The sequence below is a fragment of the Ursus americanus genome, chromosome 22, assembly GCF_024610735.1.
Source record: "Ursus americanus isolate L20-20 chromosome 22, mUrsAme1.1.p, whole genome shotgun sequence".
Taxonomy (NCBI): Eukaryota; Metazoa; Chordata; class Mammalia; order Carnivora; family Ursidae; genus Ursus; species Ursus americanus.
The window spans coordinates 37157003-37180216 of NC_142148.1; the positions used below are offsets into that span (position 1 = coordinate 37157003).

Below are 23214 nucleotides of genomic sequence, written 5' to 3' on the forward strand. Positions count from 1 at the left end.
AACCCTTGTTGCTGCTCATGGAGCAGCACTGAACAAGAGCTGTGAAGAACAGCCTGGCTGCAACTACTCTGGAAAATGCCTCTCTCTCTTTAGGAGTGCTCCCTCTCCCCCATCCTCCAGAGTGAACTTTCCAAATACTGTGTGGCCAGTGCCTTAAGTCAGGCTATCACCATGCATATACTCTGCAAATATAGTGAAAACCCACCCAATTGCTTATATGAGATTCAATAAACAAAAGAATAGATAGAAATTTAATTTTAATTTTAATGTAAGTGGATGATGGCTGCCAGAGACTAGCCTTTCTGTCCTCCTACTCTTCTTACACTCCCACATCTAGAACAGACAAGTCCTCGTGCAAACATGCTGGAAGGAAAAATGGAAGCAGGGAAGAAAGCCCAGGAGTAGAGAGAGAAGAGAAAAATGAAAGAATAAGGACAAGAAATGAAGGGAAGGGAAGAGGAAGGGAAGGGAAGAGGAAGGGAGGGAAGGGAAGAGGAAGGGAAGAAGGAAATACTTAGACATGGAAAGGGAAAAAAAGATTTAAATGGAGAATTTGTAATGAAAGAGGGAATCAGAATAGAAGAAAAGGAAGAAATGAAGAGTGTGAAATGAAGGCCAATAAAGAGAAAGGAAGTTGGGGGAGAAGGTTGCATGGAAGGGGGGGTTTAGAAAGGCAGGAGGGAGAGAATAGAGCTTCCAGGTCCCCTCATTGGGCCAGGTACATGCGTCACATCACCAGCCACCTGTGAGACAGACCATTCACTGAGGAAGATGAGCTAAGAATGCTTAAAATGCTTGTGAACAACCATGCTATCCATTCGCCAAGAGAGATGGAAAAGCGAAGGGTGGGCATAGTCCCAGACTTGGAGGTAGTCGATGAAGGGGGTTTAGGAGGAGATGGGCCTGCCCAAAGCAGGGCTCCTCCCAGTTCACCTTTACTAGGGAATGATCAGAGAAGACACCTCAGTGGAATTCTAAACTGTCTCCCCGTCCTTGAAGAAAAGGTCGCTGATCCTTTATAGACGCACTGCTGGTGCAGAGAGCTGTCATTAGCCCATCAGGTTTTCTGCAGAGCGTCCTGAGGGTCCCAAGGCATGAGCCAGAACAGGTGGACCAATGGATGGTCTGGTCAGCCAATAGATGGCTGAGCACCTCCAGTGCGGCCTCCCCACTGTGGCACTGGGTTATTGGAATGTCTTAAAGCTTCCCGCGGGCTTACCCGGGACCTTATATTCGGCCTCAGGAGTCGGGCATGCAAGTGAAGAATCATTCCTACCACTGAAGACCAGCAGACTGCAGTGCGTCAGCACTCCAAAGAGTGCTGCACAACATTCCAATAGTTCTCTACTGTCCAAGGCATAACCGGAGTTCATCTGGTCCTAACCCACACTCTGGTTTAATTTTCCACCTCTCCGTTATGCCACTCTGTACCCCCACCCCAAGTTTTCTTTTCCTCTTTACCCGCCTTCATTCTTTAAGACCATTCTGCTTCCTCACTGAAGCCTCCCCTGTCTGCTCCAGCTAGCAATATCCCCTCTCTTTCCTCTGCGATCGTCCTGCTGCGTATACTGGTCTGCGTATCCTGTTAATTTTCCTGCTATTACTTTTCCAAAGGCACAATCTAGTGTTACGTGCTCACGGGCAAGAACCACATCCTGTATTCCTGGATTCTCCTAAATGCTAAGCCAGTGCTTGTGTGCAGGCTAGGTATTCAACAAACATTTGGGAAATCATTTTCCTTTATACATATGGTTTTGCCTTACAGACCTCAACTCCAAATTCTCAGCATGCCGCTTTTGTATACCTTATAGGTTTTTGAAGGAGAGACTAAGAAGAAGAGATAGAAAAAAATAAACAGTTTGGTGATGTCCCTTGAAAATGACACCACATTCGAGAATCAAAAGTCTTATGCTATGGGGGATGGGGAGGGGACTAAATGGAGTTCTCACCACCAACACTAAGACTTATTTGCTTTCTTTTTGGGTTTCCTCTTTTATTAAAGGACCTTGTGGATTATTTACGAGCTCACTCACATAGTGCTGTTTATGCTACATCCATGAGCCCCCCGGTAGCAGAGCAAATCATCAGATCAATGAAATTTATCATGGGACTGGATGGTACCACGCAAGGTAAAAGGGTCTGCAGGGGGGACAACTCCCACAAATCCTTTCTTACACTTCTCTCTGCCTTCCTTATGTCTCATCAATCTGCCCCTTTCTCAGGTACACACCTTTGTCTTATTATAACTCAATTTGTAAATCAATTTGTACAAACCCAATTTGTACATGATACATAATCATACGGACTACAAAAATGTGCTAAAACTGCTGCCAACACACACACACACACACACACACACACACACACACATACACACACACACAGAGAGAGAGAGAAATGCTCTTTTAAAGCAACGAAAACTTTCTAATTCACCTCTTCATGTGATCAGCAAATCTGGATAATTTTGTGTAATCAGTTGTGTTAAAATGAAGCAAACAGTTGTATGTGTTTGCCTGTGTTTGCTTGGGGCTGTCACTTGTGTTTCCCTGGGAACAAAGTAGGGGTCGGGGAGGGATTGGCCACCGTGTGCATTTGAGGATATGTGGACAAAACACACACAATAACTTCCCATTTCCATTTCCTTTATTCTTCTTATTTTTTTTTATAGTGGGTCACCACAGCCAAAGTGTGCTGCTTTGCTCAACCCAAATGAGCTTAATCTGCTTTTTGAAAAATTGTTCCAGCACAGCCTTTTGGAGCTCACTATCTTTTAGATGTAGTTTATAGGGCTTCTACTACATAACACAGTGGGGATACACTGATGAATAAAGCAGTTCTTGCCGCCAGGCAATCTCGTGAGTGCGTTTATGCAAGTAGCTAATTCTCCCCGCCCCAGGACTGGTCACTGGGCCATAGTATCCATGTGCTGCACCCCACCTCCCAGCTAGTGGGAAGCCCTCCACTGTTGACTGCCATCTTCCAAGCCTACTATTTCGGTAGAATCATGGGGCGATCTATTTCCCAATTTTATTAAAGCAGCAGAATACTTTACTCATATACAAGTTTTACCCAGAAGTCTACTATATAAGACAGATGAGAACAGGGGTGGGCTGGTTGAAGTAGTGTATATACCTAGCTCCATACTGACAGCCCCGAGGCCCTTCTCCTGAGCCCTAGCGCCCCACAGGACACTGGTGCGAACACCCCTGAGACAGAACTTTCCGTTTCACTAGAGCAGGAAAGTGGCTTGCAGAGTGATTTTGTTCCTCCATGTAAAATGCCGTGATTGATGGTTCTCCAAAGTCTCTTCCAACCTTGTCTTTGGAGTTTTATGATCCTGGCTCTTGTTGAATAGTCTGTGTGAAAAGGAAATAAAAATCCAATCTAGGGAGGCCACGTGGTGCAATGGTTAAGGGCAGAAACTGAAAGTGGCTGCTTAGATTTGACCCCTGGAATCCTGTTTACTAGCTCTGTGGCCATAGGCAAGTGATTTAACTTGTCTGTTCAACTCAGGGCAAGTGACTTCTCGGTGTTTGGGCTCCTCCAGCTGTAAAATGAGGAAAATAATATTGATTGATGCTTTTGTGAGGATTAGGTGAATTTAGATACATAAACTGTTTAAAATTATGTCTGAAAACAATTATTTAGTAAACATCATATAATTGCTTGCTACTGTTATTTGCTACTATTACTGAGGCATTTAGTTCTTGGGTGAGAAGTATTTGGACCACATCTGTGGGATGCTGTAGGAAAGAGTCTTATGATGGAAGTGAGGTAAGACTAGGTGTCTTCCAAGGCCTGGATTAGTCAGGATAAGCAAAGTTATGCCACCATAATAAATAAACCCTGAAAATATCTATGGCTTAACAAAACCAGGGTTTATTTCTTGCTCATGCCAAATCTAATGCAAATCAGATAACTCTCTGCACAGCTATTTCCATGGGAGTGATTCAGGCTGCTTCTAGCCTCTGCATTCCCTGTGGCAGGGAACAGGGGAACATCAGCCTGGAAGTGACCCTTACCACCTTGGCCAAAACTAGGCATATGACCACACCCAAATTTGTGGGAGAAGAAGTTGGTAATTAAAGGATGTGGATATGGATAAGCAGATCTCTTTCAACGTTTTAAAACTGAACCTAGAAATAGAGCTGTATCTGTGCCCACGTGAACTGTCTGGTTGTATGAAAAAACTGGTCTGGAACCACTGGCTCCTCACGAAGCCATTATTGATGATCTTCTTGAAATTCATTCATTTGTTTTTTTTAAGATTTTATTTATTTAGGGGAGCCTGGGTGACGCAGTCGTTAAGTGTCTGCTTTCGACTCAGGGCGTGATCCTGGCATTCCGGGATCGAGCCCCACATCAGGCTCCTCTGCTAGGAGCCTGCTTCTTCCTCTCCCACTCCCCCTGCTTGTGTTCCCTCTCTCGCTGGCTGTCTCTCTCTCTCTGTCAAATAAATAAATAAATAAATAAATCTTTAAAAAAATATTTTATTTATTTATTCGAGAGAGTGAGCACAAGCAGCAGGAGGAGCAGAGGGAGAAGGAGATGTCCCCGCTGAGCAGGGAACCCCACTCAGGGCTTGATCCCATAACACTGGGATCATGACCTGACTGAAGTCAGATGCTTACCTGACTGAGCCACCCAGGTGCCCTAAACTCCATGCATTTCTTTCTTTTTTTTTTTTTTTTTATGTTCAGTTAGCCAGCATATAGTACATCATTATTTTTTGATGTAGTGTTGAGTTTCTGCCCTTTCTGACCAGATTATCCTTTGGCCTTATTTTAAAGATGAATAACTAGGAAAGTTACCTGAAAATTAGCCTATGTCTCAATAAGGATCACTAATTTCATAAGCCCTTTAGTGTGTATGTTATCAGAAGCAGTTGATTTACATGTAGCCAACCTGACAATCATTGCCTTCCCTCCTGTGGATTGGTTTCCTGCTTCATCACAGGTAGGATTCACTCCATTTATCTGACCACAGGTGAAGATCTGCAGAAAAATTGCATTGAAAGATATGATCAGTTCTTTGAGAGTCATCTATCATCAATTTTTCTTCCTCTGAGGTGGGCGGTATCTCCCTTGGTTCTCTCTCTTGCCTTAATAATTAAAGAATGATTTGCTTATTATTTTTTTCACCTCCTCATTGAAGTTTCTCACTTTACTCCTCTTGCCATCTTAACAGGGAAAAGAAAAAAAGAAAGAACAGAGAAAGCAATGTATGAAGTCTGTTTTCTTAGAGCCAAGATGGGAGAACTCAGGGGGAAAGACAGGACAATTTCTTTTCAAAGGGGTGAACAAAGGAAAGTAGTAGAAAAGAAAATTGACAGAATCATCTACCAAGTTTCAGATGGTTCTGTCTGACACATCTTTTGAAGAATTCAAAGGCACCAGTGAATGTTCATGCTGGCCTCATTTACGACAATGCCTGCTTTAAATAAAATGACTAGGACAGGTTGCGAATATTGCATTAACGCACCCTCTCTGCTGAGATATACGGACTCTCTCGGGGTAGAGTGCCCGGAGCTCAAAGGGATGCACTATGTCATTCCAGAGCTGCCTTACAGGATCTGAGAAAGAGAGCACGGCTCCAAGCCTTCATCTTTGGCCCACTCCACTGCAACTGTGATTGGAGCCTTTCAAGGCTTTGTTTCGGGTTGAGTTTGGGGAGCAGTTGGCCAGATCTGTCCCTTGATGAATATCTTCACTTTAATCTGCAATGCAAAGCCATAGGCTTCAAAGAAAGGCAAGCTACAGGAATAAGGTCAGTGTTCCTTTGAAGCCAAGGTTCAAAGATGAAATAGCAGTCTCAGCAAAATGACACGCTCATGCACAAACAGCCATCTTCACTCTGCAGCCAGGCTGCTCGTGGAGTTCGTGCACACAGGCTGGGGAGCTGCGAGGCCGTGCCCGCATTCCATGTGCTCCAAGGCCCTTTTAATCTCCTGGCCTGTCACATCGCGCAGCACAATGAGCCCAAAGTGGAGATGTGGTTTCTCCATCCTCATGGTTGTTGGGTGGTCCATAAGCCAAATCAGTGCTGTAAGCCCCTTAAGGGCAAGAAATGTGTCTTGAATTAATCTGGTGTTCCTCTGAGTGTCAAACCCAGTGCTCGGCTTAATAAATACATCATGATTCAGCTTCCATCTCGCTGGCCTACTCGATTTCAGCTCAATGTTTCTGCTAAACAAGATCGAGGGCATGTTTATCTCAGAGGACTGGAAGCCAGGAATGTGTTCCACACCCCTGTGGCCGCTGAAGGGATCACTTAGTATTTGGGACCCTCTGTAACTGACATCACTTTTGAAGAGGTCCAGGAAGGTTGCAGCTCAGTCATTCGCTTCACCTCCACCTGGCACGAGCAGCCCCAGGAGGCTGAGCCCCAAACCATAACAACTCCCCTAAGGAAAGCACCGGCAACAGGTGTCTTATGGTTATTTATTTAAATCTTGGATGCGTATTTTTCAATGAAACGGTCAATATTCTTTTTGAACTGCCAGTCTTGGCCTTCCTTCCCCACTCGCCCTTTCCGCACTCTGGGGGGAAGATAGACGATGTATCTCACGGAGGATTAAGGGTGTGTGCTCTGCAGCCAAATGGCCTGGGGCCCGGTCCCCAACTGCCCTCGCTCCATGATGGGCAAGCTGCTTACCCTCGCTTAGCCTTGGTCCCTTAGTTTTAATTGGGGTTGTACATAGGAGTAATTGATGCGAGATAAATAATGGACTTAGCAGGACACTTGATAAATAGGAAACACGCAATAAAAGCTCACAGTTACTATTATTTTAACTCATCTGCTTTCTGCCCTTCTCCAGATTGTCAAGTTTTTACTCATCCTAGAACTCTGCCTTTCTATCAGACTGCCATCTGCTCCGTCAGCAAATCCCACAGCACGTCCTTTGCCATGTGTCCAGAATCTGGTCCCTTCTTGCCACCCGCCTCTACCTCTGTCAGCTCCCCCCAGGATTACTGGGATCACTGGAGTAGCCTCCTGGATATCCTCTCCACTTCTGCTCTTGTCTTTTGTAGGACTTGTTTTCCGTACAGAAGCCAAAGTAATCTTTTTCAGAAAGTGTAACTCAGAATACCCCCTGTGCAGAACTTTTCACTGCTTCCCATCTTACTGAGTGTGAAGTTCAGACCATGGCCTTCAAGGCTTCTCATGATAAGTCTTCCGTTTTCCCACCCTCTTCCCCTCACTCGGTCCATTCCAAGCACTTGGCATCCTTGCTCTTCCTAGAACGCAGGGAACAACTCCTGCAGGGGCGCTGTGCCCTTGTCGACCTCTCCAGACCAGCATTTCTGACCAATATCTGCATGGCCCACTCTCTCATGTCCCTAGCCTCTTTGCCTAAAATCAACCTATTAGGGGAGTGACCCTACAATAAACTACACTCCCTCCTTCTGTCTCGCATTCTCCTTACCTCACTTTCATCTTCACGGCATTTATGAGCACCTGACAAATTGCGTAGGTATCGCCTTGTTTTTTGTTTTCCCTCCCTAGAATGTAAAGTCCAGGTGAACAAGCATTTTGTCTGTTTTATTCATTACACTGAGGACAGTGCGGGGCAATTACAAGTTCTCAGCAAATGCTTGTGGAAAGACAGAATCCTCTCTTTCCCTCTTAGCTCAGGAAATAAATGACCCTTGTCTTCTTCACATCTCTGTGCTTGATTCTCTCCCTTCCCACCTGCCACAGGCACTGCCCCTCTTCTCAACGATGAATTTGTTCACTTCCTTCATCCTAAAAAGCTTTCCCTGACCCCTTCCTCCTCTTTAGCCAGCCAGTGAGTTGAATCTCTTCCATGGCTGCAAATCTTCCTGAAACGGTGGCCTTTGCTGCCTGCTTCCCCCTTCTCCTCCCCTCTCAGTGTTCAGCAACTTGAGCTTGTCCTCAGCGCATTGCTGTGGGCTCTGCCCCCTCGAAGGTCACTGCTGCACACCCACTCTGCTGGCCTGTCTCTGACCAGATTTGACTGACCTCTCCACCTCTTCCTTTTCTTGGAAGACTTCTCTTAGTTGTGGAGGTGCTCTTCTTTTCTGGTTCTTTCTTCACTTTTCTGTGTGTTCTTCCTCCCATTTCTGTGAGCTATGTTCCCCTGTCTGAATTTGCCAGAATTCTATCCTCTGTTCTCTTTAGATTTCCCGCTGCACAAGCACACCCCCTACACACACCCCTTATCCTTTCCCTTATGTAGAGACATGATTCTCAGGTTTGAGCCTGTCTTGGAATCACCCAGGGGGATGGTAAGAACAGATTGCTGACAGCTTCTGGCTCAGAAATGCTTGTCGCACATCTCATAAGCTCCCAGGTGATACAGATGCAGCTGCCCCAGGGACCAGACTTTGAGAATCACAGCTGTCTGATGACCTGTACTCAGTTCAGTTTCTCCCTCCCATCAGGTTGTCCCATCACTCCATGAGACATGAAGTGATGACTGGGGACACGTGGACAACCTTTTCAGACATCGGTGGCGTTATAATTAGCATATAAATGTAAGAGCAACACTAGACATAGACATAGAGCAAGAATCCCAGGAAGGAGGCTGACCGTGGGCAAACTCAGTGCTGAGATGGCCAATATTAAGTATTCAGAGATTCCGCTCGATCCTTTGGAGGAAAAGATGGCCCAGAACAGATGTATTACCAGCATCTGTATTATGGCCAATAATTGGGCCTTAGCCCGTTTCTTTTTAATTCAACTTGGAAACTATGTCTCGGAGACCTACGATGAGTCAGGCACTGCGCTTACCACTGGGGAGAAAAACATGAAGGTCTCTATTTATAAGAAATCCACAGTCCACTAGTGCCTGATAGCCAAGGGCTCTGTGCCCTCATGAAGTACTGTACTCACAACAGCCTCTCCCTTCAACCTACACTTCCATATAATTTTTTGAAGTACATAAAGTCATTAAGAGTTCATGATCACAGGAGCGCCTGGGTGGCGCAGCGGTTAAGCGTCTGCCTTCGGCTCAGGGCGTGATCCCGGGGTTATGGGATCGAGCCCGGCATCGGGCTCCTCCGCTATGAGCCTGCTTCTTCCTCTCCCACTCCCCCTGCCTGTGTTCCCTCTCTCACTGGCTGTCTCTCTGTCAAATAAATAAATAAAATCTTTAAAAAAAAAAGAATTAAAAAAAAGAGTTCATGATCACAGCACCGATTATATTCTTTGATTTCATAGCAGACATCTGACAGAGAGACTGCCGTTTCTCTAATGACTTGTGTCTCTTGGGAGGACCAGGTATAATAATTACTTCCGTTCCTTAGGGCGTCTTCAGTAGGTAAACTCCATTCGGTGAGAAAGGAGATCCCCAATGGGCAATGGCTAAGTTAAAATTAAATCATGAAGAAGGAAGTTTAATAAGTTTTAAAATAAATTACAGGCAAGCCTTTCATATTCATAACTTGGGAAGAATGGCTTTTCCTATCATTGCATGCGGTCTACTTGACTTTGCACTATAATTATCAGCCTCCTATTGGCTACTCATTTTCCTGCTGTGATTGTTACAACTTTGACGACATGGTGTTTAAACGACATTGGCACTTTTCTAAGAAAAGATGGTCTGGGGGTGCCTGGGTGGCATAGTGGTTAAGCATCTGCCTTCGGCTCAGGGCATGATCCCGGCGTTATGGGATCGAGCCCCACATCAGGCTCCTCCACTATGAGCCTGCTTCTTCCTCTCCCACTCCCCCTGCCTGTGTTCCCTCTCTCGCTGGCTGTCTCTGTCTCTGTCAAATAAATAAATAAAATCTTTAAAAAAAAAAAAAAGAAAGAAAGAAAAGATGGTCTGTTCAACCTGATACATCTATTGAATATCAGATACTAAGATTTTGTAATGCTTTCAATTTCCCATCAGGATGAAATAGCAAGTATATATTTTATCAAACACTTGCTTCCTTGCCAACATGCAATCTACAGACCCATTTATTTGAATATCTAATGTGAATATCTAATTTGAATATCTAATTTAATGTGGACATGTAAAACTTTTAATTTCTTGTGTAACATTAATTTTTTTATATGCAGAACTGAACCAGAGACAGGGATAGTTTTAGAACAATTCTAGCTGTAACTAACAGGTCAGTACTTACATTGAATCCCTCCATTGCCTAACTCGTTTCTTATTTCATCAAAATGGCTTTAGGAAAAATCATCACATCTGTAATTTAACCGTCCTTCCCCTGCTGTTACTTCAGTGCTGGGCTGTTGGGATGATCACCAACTTTTTGAATCAGAAAACCTCTTTTTTGCTATCATATGCATGGAAATATTTGATGTTTATAATTGAGTGGCCAGGAGTAGCCTAGAAAGTAAAACAGCAGTGAGAATATCCTTGCAAGAGAATATAAACACAGCATTCCAATTCCTAATGTGTAATAGCCAGTTTCAATAGCTTAAACCTTCATCACTGCTAATAAAATCTCCTATGCTTATACAAGTAAGTTAAGAAAAATGAAATTCTCTCTTTTTCCTCAAAGTCACAATTGTCCCTCGCGGCCCTTTAACAGGGAGTTTCTGAGTAGCAGGGGAGGGAGGGGGGACCTGTCTGGATATTGTGTCGGTAGAGGAAAAACTAAAGATAAGACTAAAATGAAATAATGAATTGTGTTCTTCCTGGACATATGTCAATTCACTATGTAGGGGCCTCAAAACTAGGGGAATTTGACAGGATGGAACAACAACAGGGTGTTTTATCTTATAATTTATTGTTTTCTGAAGGTTGTGTGCAGAGATTATTACTACAAAAGGACAACACAAATAGCCAGAGCATCACTAGTATCCTTCCTCAGTTATCTTAGATATTATCGATCAAACTTACGTATTATCCAGAAATTGCCTCAGTTCTCCACTTTCAATTTGAAGAAAAGGCTTAACAAGCCTAACAGAGCCTGGAAACTTTGGTTTTGGTGAACTTGAGCAATAGGGCTCAGGGAGGATGGGGAAACGGAGTCGACAAATGAAAGCTAAGGACCCTCAGCCATTGTGCCAGTACAAGGAATTCTTCCTCAAGCTGGCTTCCTTTGCCCATTGGCAAATCAAACCTATGATGGGCCCAGGATCTGAGGAGGAAGTATTAAATAGACACACTCCCCAACAGAGGGCCTCCTCACACTAAATCTTTCTGAGATCTTATTTCCTGCTTGGCTTGGGAAGTATTCAAAACATTCCATCTGTGAAGAAGTCCTTACCTGGGCCCCAGAACAATATTTGCTCATCCCATGCTGCCTTTGGAGGGTTGGGAAACGAAGGCTCTCAGCTAATGGGATTGCTGTCCTTTCTCCCTCTGAGTATCAGCCTCTGGGATGGAGAGGCTCTCCATTCCTGAAGTGAGGAGGTGATGTCTTTTAAATCTACACTTAGTTACATTACGGTGTCACTATTTTATGGTGACATTGCCTATTCTAAAATTAAAACTGAGTATTCTGTCCCTTCATTGCAAAATCCCTGGTTCTAGTCACTGAGAATATCTGAGAGGCTAAAGATGACTGGTTTCTATGCAAAAAGGAACAATGAATGGAAAGGGGGCATAGATTGTTCATTGAACAAGTTTAGATCATGTTTAAAATCACCAGATAAGTCAAAACTTGTCACCAATGAAATTTTTCTTAGCCTCACAAACATGGAGAGAATCTGTCTTCAGACTGAAAGAAAACAATTGGGACTTTGTCCGATTTCGCAGAAGCTTGCCACCTTTCTCATTTTGATCCCTCGACTACCACCTAAGAGCTTTCTTGCTCCTGACCCCAGACACAAATGCCCTTGTGCTTTTTGCCACTCCACTCTTCTCCCAGAGCAGGCTCAGAACCAAACTCAGGGCCCAGATGAAATCTGGACTCAGAACATCTTGGAATGGGAGTTCATGCTGGAATGACCCTTCTAACTGCTGCCACCAACCCTAACCACCCTTTCTAAAATGTCACCCTCTTCTTTGTGGGTTACTCTCTCTACCTCCCTGTTCTGCATCATTTTTCTTCATAGTACTTATCACCACCTGGAATTACATGCTTGCTTCCTTGGTTATTGTCTGTCTCCCTCGGGAGAATACAAATGCCGTGAGGACGGGAACACTGTCCCCAACCCCAAGCAATATATGTTGACGGAATGAATGACCCCATTCAATGTAAGCTTGGCCATATCCCGTTAACTATTCGCCAGGCATTAGTACCTCCCTTACGTGTGCTCATGATATCTCCTCCATCTGGAAGGCCTTCATCTCTCCCCACAACCCACTTATACCTATTATTTTAAGATCATATTTATTTATTTGAGAAGGGAGAGAGCAAGCACGAGTGTGGAGAGGGGCAGAAGGAGAGGGGAAAATGGAGAAAGGGGGAGAGAGAGTCCCAAGCAGACTTCCTGCTAAGCACAGAGCCCAATGCGGGGCTTGATCCCAGGACCCTGAGATCATGACCTGAGCCCAAGTCAGACACTTAACTGACTGAGCCACCCAGGTGCCCTGCACTTATACCCATTCTTTATCTTCTAACCCCTATTTAGCCTACTAAGCCCTATCTCAATGACTGCATTCAGAAAATATTGCTTCCCCCCTCCAACCCCTGCAATTTTTCCTTCCTATGTTAGCCACATACCCCCAATCCAGCCTTCCCAATTGTTAGCATTTGGTTAATTAATTGTGTCTTAAGCATCAAAGATGTAAATGAATGAATACTCAGTGACTAGATTTGGGGCTAAACAGATTTCCTGGACAAGTCTTAGAACCTAATCACCACCTATAAACAATTACGGTTTCTCTAGAGATTACCTATAGAATTATTTTGGTTCAAATACTGGAGTTAGAATCACTCCTTGATAGATACCTGTATGGGCCAAAATCTAGGGTTCTTTTTCTATTCTTTAGATAAATGAATGGTTTTATATTATCACGTGTACGAAGGTTCTGTCTAGACACCATCTAATACAGAGGCGAGTAAGCTGGGTAATTCAAGCCAATGCTACCCAAATAGCAGGAACAAAAATGGGGTTTTTCCTTTAATTACCCAAGCAGTTAGCTGAATCCCTTACTTAACGTCTCCTGTGGAGACATCCAAAGCTCAAAAGTGCATGTGACTTTTTTATACACAGTAATCTGCAAGGACCGGCCACCAGCTAATCCTCTCTGTCCGAGGCAAAGTACATATCTAAAATAGAGGAGAGAAGGTTGATTCTTAGGCATCCGAAATGGAATTTTCCACTGAATATGCTGGGCGGGGGGACTCCTTCTCTCCCCTCCTCCATCTTAATGATGACTTGCACTTAGGATCTTTTTCAATCAAGAAACTTCATGTTTTCGTGACTTTATTTGGTGACTAGCAATGAAAGGTTGAGAAGCTAAAATTCTTGCACAAAAATTATGGTTGCCTTTTATACCATTTAGCCAATGAAAAGTAGAAGGGCATTAGGATTTTAAACCGTTGAAAGTTTTCATGGTATACACAGTCTTATAAGGCTGGTATTAGTTAAGGTAATTAGTTGCTGTAACAAGCTCCAATATATCAGTAACTTAACACAATAAAAAATTATTTTCTTGGTCATACAATGTCCAAAGTGGATGTTACTGTTGCATGGGAAGTTTTCTTCCAGGAATCCAACCTCCTTCCATCTTGTAGCTTCTCCAGCTTCAACATATGGCTTCCGAGCTTGCCGCTGAAGGCGTGAGGAGCATAGGGACCGTGTATGCAGTGTTTTCATGGGCCATTACTGGAAAGGCACATTTCATTTCTGCCCACATTCTAGTGGCCATAACTCAGCCACATGACCTTGCCTGACCACAGAGGAGCCAGGAAAATGAAGTAACTGTCTGCCTAGAAGGAAATGGGTTCAGTGAATAGCTAGCCAGTCTTTGCCACAGTACTTAACCTCAGTCCAGAACATTCTTTCCCAGACTTTTGATGGATGTATACTGTAGGAAGACACTGTATATTTTAGACAGTTTCCCAATCTTTCCCTATTGACTGAGTAAATAAACTCTTGACCTGGAATGGAAGAAAGTAGCTAAGAAAAAAAGAAAAACAAAGTCCAAAGGATTGAAGATGAATCTCTTTTCCTTTTATAGGGACACTCAGGGCTCCTAGTCTGGATTTTACCCACCATTTCTCCTTCTTTTGCACAGAACCTAGTCCCAGGCCAAGGCAGGTATTAAGATCATTATCAGTATAATGTTGCTAAATTCCTCAATGCTGTGCAGTTTTTGGAGGCAGAAAATGGACATAATGCTTCCCCAGAAGAACTTAAAATGACATGAAATTGGGACAGCTCTGGAAGTCAGGCCAAAACAGGGAAGAACATATATTTTGGAAACAGTAACATACTTTCAGACAAGTAGGATTTTTTTTTTTTTTTGGAAGGGGAAATGTGATGGGACAGAACATAGAACATTGCAATTGAAAACATGCAATTTATAAACATGCACGTTTAGGCTAGTCATCTGAAATGGAGGGGTTCATTCTGAACCACCCTCGCCCTCTCACTCAGCCACCCATGGGTTCTATGGGGACCATGGACTTAAAGGAGGCTAAGAGACTCGAACGAGGACTGAATCTCTGATGTTCATCACACCAGCACCCAGCAGGTGACTAGTCAAGGTGACTTCTCACTCTGCACCAGACAGAGCAATAAAACCAGAGTTCATGTCAAGACTGAGCTCATATGAAGCTATGACCCTACCCCACATCACTGGAAGCATTTCATTTAATTTGAGAATCACTGTTTGTTTCTGTTATGTCTACCTGGGCAAGTTCGCTCCAGATTATTCATGGTGTCCGATATTTGAGATTTGCAAAACAAATTTTTTGAAGGCTTAATCTGTTTTTTTATTCAGTTCTTAAGAGTATGGAATAAAATGGCAAAGTCTTTCAAGGAACTTCATTAATTTATGAACCTCGATCATTTGCCTCTTTTTTTTCCACCCTCGGTGGAGAAAAGCTAAGGATAAAAGAAAAAAAGAGTGAGGATTAAAATATAATGTATTCGAACTGGAAAACAGGAACATGCCTCATCTTTAAATCATTTTGTATGGATTATTTCATTCATCCTGGTCATTTGTGAACTTTTATCATGAGATTGGCAGGTGAGGTGTTGACCCTGCTTCTAACCCGACATGGACTTGGAGAAAGTGGCACCAGCGCCTTCCAGCTGTGACCTTGGACCTTTGCTCTGGGTCCTGGAACGGGGCACACATATTTTTACACTTGAGTTTGATAGGTTTGAAAATGGGAGTGACTAACTGAGAAGATTAAGCGCTTGGGGAGGAGGGAGAGTGGGAGGAGTACGCTGGGTGACAGCAATTTGCTCTCCAGTCAAATTTTCTCACTTTCTTACTGTTTATCTTTGACATGAGATACAGTCAAACTTCCCTCGGACGCTGTTGCTTTTCTTCAGTGCTGGGTGGGAGCGGCAGACTACCCTAGTCCATCCACATCACCAAGGTTTCTGGGGCTGTCCTTGCTCATTTACGCTTCACCAGGAATTCTGTGATTCCTCAAAGGGAGGAAGAGGCAGTGAACGCCAAAAGAACCGAAAGAAACTCTTACGATGAGACATGGGATTTTAAACGGTCTCACATTTCTTAGCACCTACCTGGGCAGAGAGTGGACCCAAGGTCAGCTTCCTACAGTTTCTTGTCTCCCCTCAAACCCTGCAACATGCTGTTCCCTTCTGTCCCTTGGAAGTCCCTCAGTGAATGCGAGCGGTGTCCACGGAGAACCCCACCTGGATCGGGCCCTCCAAGGGTCCAGGCATTGTGGAGGGAGGAATTAGCTGCTGCTTCCTGAAGATATGTGCTCGGTTACCCCCTGGGGACCAGACAGAGGCAGAGAAAGAGGCTCGGGGCTTTCTGCGCTTTCTAAAGGTTTCAGGCCACTGGCATTTCAGCAACAGCTAATACGAAACAGATGGCCGGGTGCTACGCTCCGCTGGCTTTCAACTGAGGGGCTGCCTCCGTTGTGATTAATCACCTGTGCTGGGGGGCTGGGGGGGAGGTGGAAAGTCCTACCTGGCCTTCTTTTGTATGCGTGGACCACAGGCTGGGCTGAGCCAGCCAAGTGACAGGCATTGCCTCTCGGCCCTGCTGCTGCTTCTGTGCACATAGGATAGCTTGGGTTTATCCCAGAACCACAATTAGCCGGCAAACCGAACCCCAGCGAGGAGGGGAAGCTTGTCTGGTTGTGCAGAACTGGCTCGCCAGACCTTCCACCGTTCGTTGATTTCACCTTAATAGTTAGACAAGGGTAGAGGTTTAGGGAGGTTGCACTTGGCTTTGAGGCCTTACAAAATGTCCCCAGCAGGAGTGTAAAGAGGATCTGTTTGTCTTTTCGATGGCACTGGGGCAAAAGGTTAGTGTGGCCACTTCCTTCCCCCCGCCCTGCACACAAGATATCCTTTTACACCCTGAGTCCCTGCAGAAGCTTCCTCTTCGCTTTGTCTCCTCTGTGTGGCTGGACGCTGAGATGGGGGAGTCCGTGAGGGAACACGTGTGGGATTCCGTGTTGGCTCAGTACAACTGGAGAAGGAAAGAACACGATTCCAGCTGTAGCGTCTCAGAGGGTGCAGGGATGCCGCTGTTGCACACTGATCTGTGTTTTTTCCCATCACTGGTTCATGTTCGGCTAAGCAGCAAGAACCCAAACGCAGTGGGTGCCTTGCCCCAGCCCCACTCTTGTCTGGACAAGTCGTGGAGAAAACCAGCTACCCTACCGGCCACAGCTGGGGAGGATTAAGCAGGTGGATTTGTGCTTGGAGAAGCCCCGCGTGTGCTCTGGGCTACAGAGCACGAATGTATTAATTTTCTATTTCTGCATAACAAATTGCCACAAATTTAGCAGCTTAACACAACACCATTTATTATCTCACGGTCTCCTTGGGTCAGAAGTCTGGGCAGTTTGATCTCTGCTCAAGGCCCAGTCAAGGTGTCTGTGGCTGGCCTCTCTTCCGGAGCTCAAGCTCCTCGCCCAAGCTCACGTGTCTGTGGCAGAGTCCAGTTTTGGGGGTGCAGGAGTGAGGTCCCCATTTCCTTGCCAGCTGTGAGCTGGCCCCTCTCCGCTCCTACAGACTGCTTGAACTCCTTACCATGCAGCCCTTCGGCCTCAAAGCCAGCGATGGAGAATCTCCTTTGCGCCAGACCCCCTCTCTCTTCTTGACTCTCTTTCTTCAGGGAGAGCCCAGTCCCTCCTAAGGGCTCACCTGATCAGGTCTTACGTACTGGTTAATGTCCCTAAAATGTATTTGACTCTTTTAAAATAGGAGGATTTTATGGAGTTAGATGTCCCCTGACCATACGCTTCAACTTGAATACTGAACATGAAAATTATTGCAGAGAACACTTCGTTCTGGTGGATAAGAAGCTGTTCGAGGACATGTCCCAGACACCAAAAAATCCCATAAAAAAATCAACCAACAAACAAAAAACTAAGGAGGGCACAGGACCAGCTGCATGTTACCCCCACTGAGCTCAGGGGTGCACCCCTACAGGGTAAATCCAAGTCAGTCTGTCTGGTCTTTGGTTCAAATGAATAGTTTTCACCATTTTTGAACTACAGAATTCTTTTTCAAATGAATTGTGTATGGAAGTCCATTTTATAAGATATATCTGGTTTTTAAATTTTGCAAAACTCACATAGGGTTTACCGTGTGTCAGATGCTCTTCTAAGTGCTTAATATTTAATCCGCAGAGTGGAATATAATGGATATTAGTATTATGACATTGCCTTCATTCCCATTTTATAGGTGAAGAGCCTGAGTTACATAAAGATGAAGTCCCTTGCCCGAGATGCTAGAGCTGATTTTGGACCCAGGAAATTGGGCTCACAGTCCTTGAGTACTCGGCCTCGGTGTTCTTGTTGTAGTGGGGGCAGGGCAGTCTGATCCTCCTTCTGCTGAGCCTTCCCTCAATTTCTCCCCACACCACACCCCCTGTCTGAGGCTCCTCCGGTGCACCCCCAGGAGACACTTTGAAAGCCAGGGGTTTGAATTATGTAGGTAGCTGCCTCAATGGGACTTTCTGGTGGCCACTTTGACTTGCATCGCTTCTCAGAGACCTTTCAGGGGACCCCATTAACCCAGTTGCTCAGCCCGGGATGTATCCTTTGCCGCCTCTTTGCCTTTCTGCGACAGATCAGAACAGTTGCTGACGCACACCTCCACCCTCTTCAGACGTTTGCTGCCCCTCTGACTTCCTCCTTGTCTTGCCACCTCCAGTTTTTCCCTCATCTTAATCCATGCGCTATACACCATGAGCTTGCTCTTCCCAAACCCCCTCAGAATACGGCATGTCCTGCTCATGATGTCGCCATGGCTCCCTATTCCCCACCAGAACCTTCCAAATCCTAGGGTGCCATCGACAGCTGGCAGTGGTCTGACTCCACTGATCTTTCTCACGACTGTGACGCAAACATTATGGCAAGTGAGTTACCCATTTCCCAGGTGCCCCCCACCTCCTAACTCAGATGCTCATGATGTTAACTTACCACCTCTAGCTCTTTGCTCCAAAATCCCAAAGCATTTCTTCCATGGAGCATTCCAGAAGGTGGGGCAGTTATTGCCATCATCCCTATTTAACAGATCAGTAAATGAAGGCTCAGGGATGATGAGTCACTCGCTCATCTTCATAAAAAAAAAAAAAAAAGGAAAGGGCAGGTGGAACCTTACATACAGATCTGTTGTACAGAGTACAAAATATTCTGAAGCGAGATTGCTTTCTGGTGTCTTCAGTTAGGGTCAGCCTTGGTATCTCTGTAGAATCAACACCTGCAATAGAAGTGACACTTCTTGAAGGTGTAACCTTCAAGCAATGATTCTTCACTGGTGCACAGCACAGTTATCCCAGGAGTCCTTCTGGAGCAGAATCTCGGGGCGGGGGGGGGGGGGAGGCTTTGTTGTATGTATTCTAAAAAAAGAAATATTTCCAGAAGACTCTGGTGTGTTCCTCTGCTTAAGATCACTGATTTATAGAGTTCCCGGAAGGCCCCTAGCCTCCCAAATTACCCCATTTAATGTGTAAAATTCCACAATTCCTGACTTGCTAAGACACTGCTCTCTATTTAAATGCAAATTAACTTTAAATATTACTCATCCTCTAAGTATTCAGGAGCCACTACTATGTGAAGAGCCTGCCAACTCTGTCTAGATCTTTCTTAAGGCTCTTCCTCTCAGTTGTATATTATTTGTTATCTGCTCTGTCTTCCATTAGATCATTTCTTTCCAAACAGCCTCAGAATGTTCTCATCTTCTACTTCACCTTCGCAGCTGGTCGGGCTCCTGAACATAGTGAGTGCTTTTCGTTTGTGAAATGTGTGAATCCATGAATCATGGAATTCACACCTCATCAGAAATGAGTTTACCAGCTTCTCTCCAAAGAGCAGATTTTGATTAGACCAGGAGGTACGGCCAGTTTCCGGGTCAGCTGGGTAATGCATTAATGATCTCCCAGCCTCAGTTTCTGTATCTGTGAAGAGGGCCCCAAAACACAGTTTCTGGCTCATAATAGGTAGGCAAGACCTATGGATTCACACGTCTCCTTGGGATGAAACTCCTGATGGGGTACGTGAGCAGTGGGTAGAGAGGTGGAGGCAAAGGCGGCCTCCCGGGGCCCTTGAAATCAGGCTGTGCAGACAGCTGTCCACCCTTGATGTCCGGCCTCCCTGCTCCTGCGTGCATTCCCCGGGGGTATGACGAACTGGCCTGAAGAGTCATTGGAACATGTGTATGTATAAAACATGCTGTAACCTTGGAATCCAGACATCAAAAGGGAGAGCTTCAGTGCCTGATAAAAATGTGTGTTCCTCTCAGCAAACCACTCCAAACAGTTCTCTCCATCCCACTGGGAAGCTTGTCACTGCTAATGTGGTTCTTAGAATTCTTGCTGTTCTCTAGTCTCTTGATCTTTGCTGAGATCACTCTGCCCCTAAGTGTGTTGCAAACAAAATGTCCTGTCTGGGGTTCAGAGCTTAACATAACAGACCGCTGGGTTCCTGCTGTCACACTGACACTTTACTCCAAGGTCTCTCCCCAGTCCCACCATCCTCCACCCCGCCATGCCAGGGGGAGAAGCCATGAGTGACTAGGCAAAGAAGCGGGAAGAGGCAAGGAGATGAGGCATTCTCAGACCATTCACGTATTCTTTAATATCGATGTGATTTTTTAGAAAGATCGACTTCTTGAATTGTAAGAGATGTTTTATGGAAAGGCTCTTCCCATCTCCAAAAAAAAAAAAAAAGGCCAATATTTTCCAAGCAGTGCTGCCTAAGAGCGTGTTTGAGGTTGCCCAGTCTGTATTGCAACCGTGGTGGAGGTGTGCTGAATAATTTAGGGACGGACAGCAGCATCTATTTCTTTATGTGCATTTTTAAGCCTGGGAAATAATAAAATAAGTCACTCTGTGGCATCGGGGCACATTCATGTTTCCTCTGTTAGCAAGTGAGGTTGGAAAATCTGCAGAAAATAGAGAGTGGCACCCTAGTTGGCTCACAAGCTCAGGAAATCTGCCTCTTCCACTTAGTCTTTCAGAGGGAAATGCCTCTCTGTTTTTTGCATGCCGATGGTTTAGCAGACAACAAATTTTCCTTCTTTAGCTTTTGACAGGCCATTCCGGGAGTCTCTACTGTGTGCAATGCCTTCTGGCCCTCTGGAGATTGAGTTGTCCCAAGCATATTTTTGGAAACGCCACAGACGATTGTTTTTATTAGGGGACTGCAAAGCTTTGTAGTGGGATGCTTTGTGTTTTATTTGTTTTCCTTCCCCTGCCCCAGCTGTTTTTGTTTTAACAGCATTGGAGGGAAGGTTAAAGTATTTGTGGCCTCCGTTAACCTAGCCCATCTCTCAAGTTGGCAGAGACAGAAATCTGAATGGGTAGAACAGCGGTGCACAGGGCAGCTGGGTTTTCATCCGGCCTCACGAGAGGTGGCAGGTTGACAATGGGGTTGCTCTCAAGTCAAATGAGCACGTTGGTGCAGGTAGCTGTCAGGGAAGAAGGTCACCCCCACCACACGTACTCTCAAGCACCCAAGCACTGATTAGCTGCTGGGAGGTAATCGTGCCAAACAAAAGGCCAGGACATACGCCCATCTTTTATTCTCCACATCCAGCTAAGACATAAGTCATAGCTCGGACACAGTCAGGCCCTTAACACAGGCACGCATGGCTTTGGGCTTCGACTGGCAATGGCGGCCATTTCTGAGACGTCTGAGTCTCTGTGGCTATACCCCTAGAACCCAAAATTCATGCCTGGTCTCATCCTGATTTCTATCAATTTAATACTGATTCAGTTGGTCTGGGGCGCGATCGAGGCATGGGACTCTGCCAAGCTCTACAGATGATTCTGAGGTGCTATTGAGGTTGCTAGGAACTGCTGCCCTCTAGAAAAAAAGGTAACTAAACTCCCAAACACCTACTGCCTGCCAGGCACAGTATGAAGCATGTTTCTGCATTAACCCCTCTATTTCCACCAACCTTTCGGGGTGATGAGCTTATTTATCTGTATCTTACAGGTAAAACTGAGGTTTTAAGGCCTTCTATTGTCCAAATGGAGTTAGGTTTTTTTTAGTCCATTTAACTCCATAGCCTCTTCCTTTTTCAGAGAACCCAGAATACAGCAATATACACAGTCATATAAACTCTCTGGAACCCTACGTAAGAGGTCAGCTCATTTACTTAATTTTCTGAGCAAAGACCTTCCCTGTCTTCTAATGATGTGTGAAAGAAGAACAAGAATGGTTGAATTAGAGACTTTGAGTGTTGGGAAGGGAAGGTGGCTGCAATGCGCAATCTCCACGCCACCCTCGAGTGGCCGTCCCTGTACAAAAAGACAAGTGCTAAAAATTCCTCCTACTCTTACAAAGCACTCTTCAGGGAAGGATCTCAAAGCACACCACAATTAATCAAATCACCCACATCCTGTCTAGATGAGTAGCATTTTATCCGTATAAATTCCTCTCTGCCCCCAGGCCCTACAAGAGTAGAATGTTTCCAATTTTAAAGAGTGAGTGATAGAGTAATTGAAAAGAGCTATATCTCGGCCGACGCAAAGGACCTCAAAGGTATTAATAGTGATCTCTATGAGAAAACATGGCGACCACGAAGTATATCATAATGGCTTGTCAGCCATGTTGTGCCAAATGATTCAAAGACAGAAAAAAACAGAGCAATTCTTAAGAGTCAGCTACCCCTGGGATCAATATTCTGATCTATTTGGTCAACTCTCCAAAGGATCTAGAAGCAGTAGAGTGATGACATTAGCTGATGATCCAGTTACTTGGGTTAATCAAGGCAAAGGGGACAGACGGGGCCAATTAAGTAGCTGGGCAGCCCAATGATAGATGAGTCATTATGGGCAAGCACAAAGATAATGCCATTGGGAAAAGCAATTTAAGTCATTCATGCACTTCCAGGCCAGGAAATCCTTCTAGTCTTTGAGGGGGAACATTTAGGAATCATCAGACCCAGCCTGATGAAGTCATCTATTCATTGTGCAGCTAACGATCAACAAAAGAGCTAAATGTACAAGGCGACAGGCCATATGGAATACATTTTGGTGGCTGGGATGTGTATCTGAGCCTTCATTTGAATCACCTTCTTTAAAACAAGTCTTACTCTAGCCCCTCTTTTTCTTTTCTTCTTCTTCCACAATCTCCCCCTACTGCTTATGCTCTCACCCCCCTAAAAACGCAGTTGCAATGTATAGATGAAATTTACTTTTAAGTGAAGACACATATTCTCCTCATTTTTAGTTCTGGCCTTCAAAGAGGTGGCTTTCTGTACACGTACAAGTTTCCAAGGAACACTTCAGCATGTGACAAAGCAATTCATTTCTAAGCACCAAGGAGGTTTGTCTATGCAGCAAAACTTATACAAATGGTTCTACATCTCTCCCAGTCCCTTAACTTGTATTCATGTTGCAAATCTGGAATTTCAGGGTTGAGGGCTTATCTCTTCCTTTTTGAAGGAGGTGGTTGGGAAAATAAAAGCATATATGAATTAAAGTAAGCCATATTTGTAGCTACCTGTTTCTTGAAAACCAAAGTCCCAACCAGGGACCCCAAAGTAAAGGTTATCAATGACTGCCATGTTGATAAATGCAATAAACACTATTTCTTTTTTTTTTTTTTAATAAACACTATTTCATCTCTTATCTTCTCCCTCCCTGATTGCTCTGTTTTTCTGCCTTTAAGTTCTTCCACTTCCCAACCCACTAAATGTTGGATTCTTCAATCCCTGTCTTTT

General features: G+C 44.8%; 1 protein-coding gene across 1 annotated transcript in view; it reads left to right on the forward strand.

Moving 5' to 3' along the window:
* Positions 1-23214, forward strand: part of SPTLC3 (serine palmitoyltransferase long chain base subunit 3) — a 136994-nt gene that overhangs the window by 97032 nt on the left and 16748 nt on the right. Inside the window, exon 9 of the mRNA XM_045809157.2 lies at positions 2003-2129. Within this exon, the coding sequence (XP_045665113.1) occupies positions 2003-2129 (127 nt within the window). The remainder of the gene's footprint in view (positions 1-2002; positions 2130-23214) is intronic.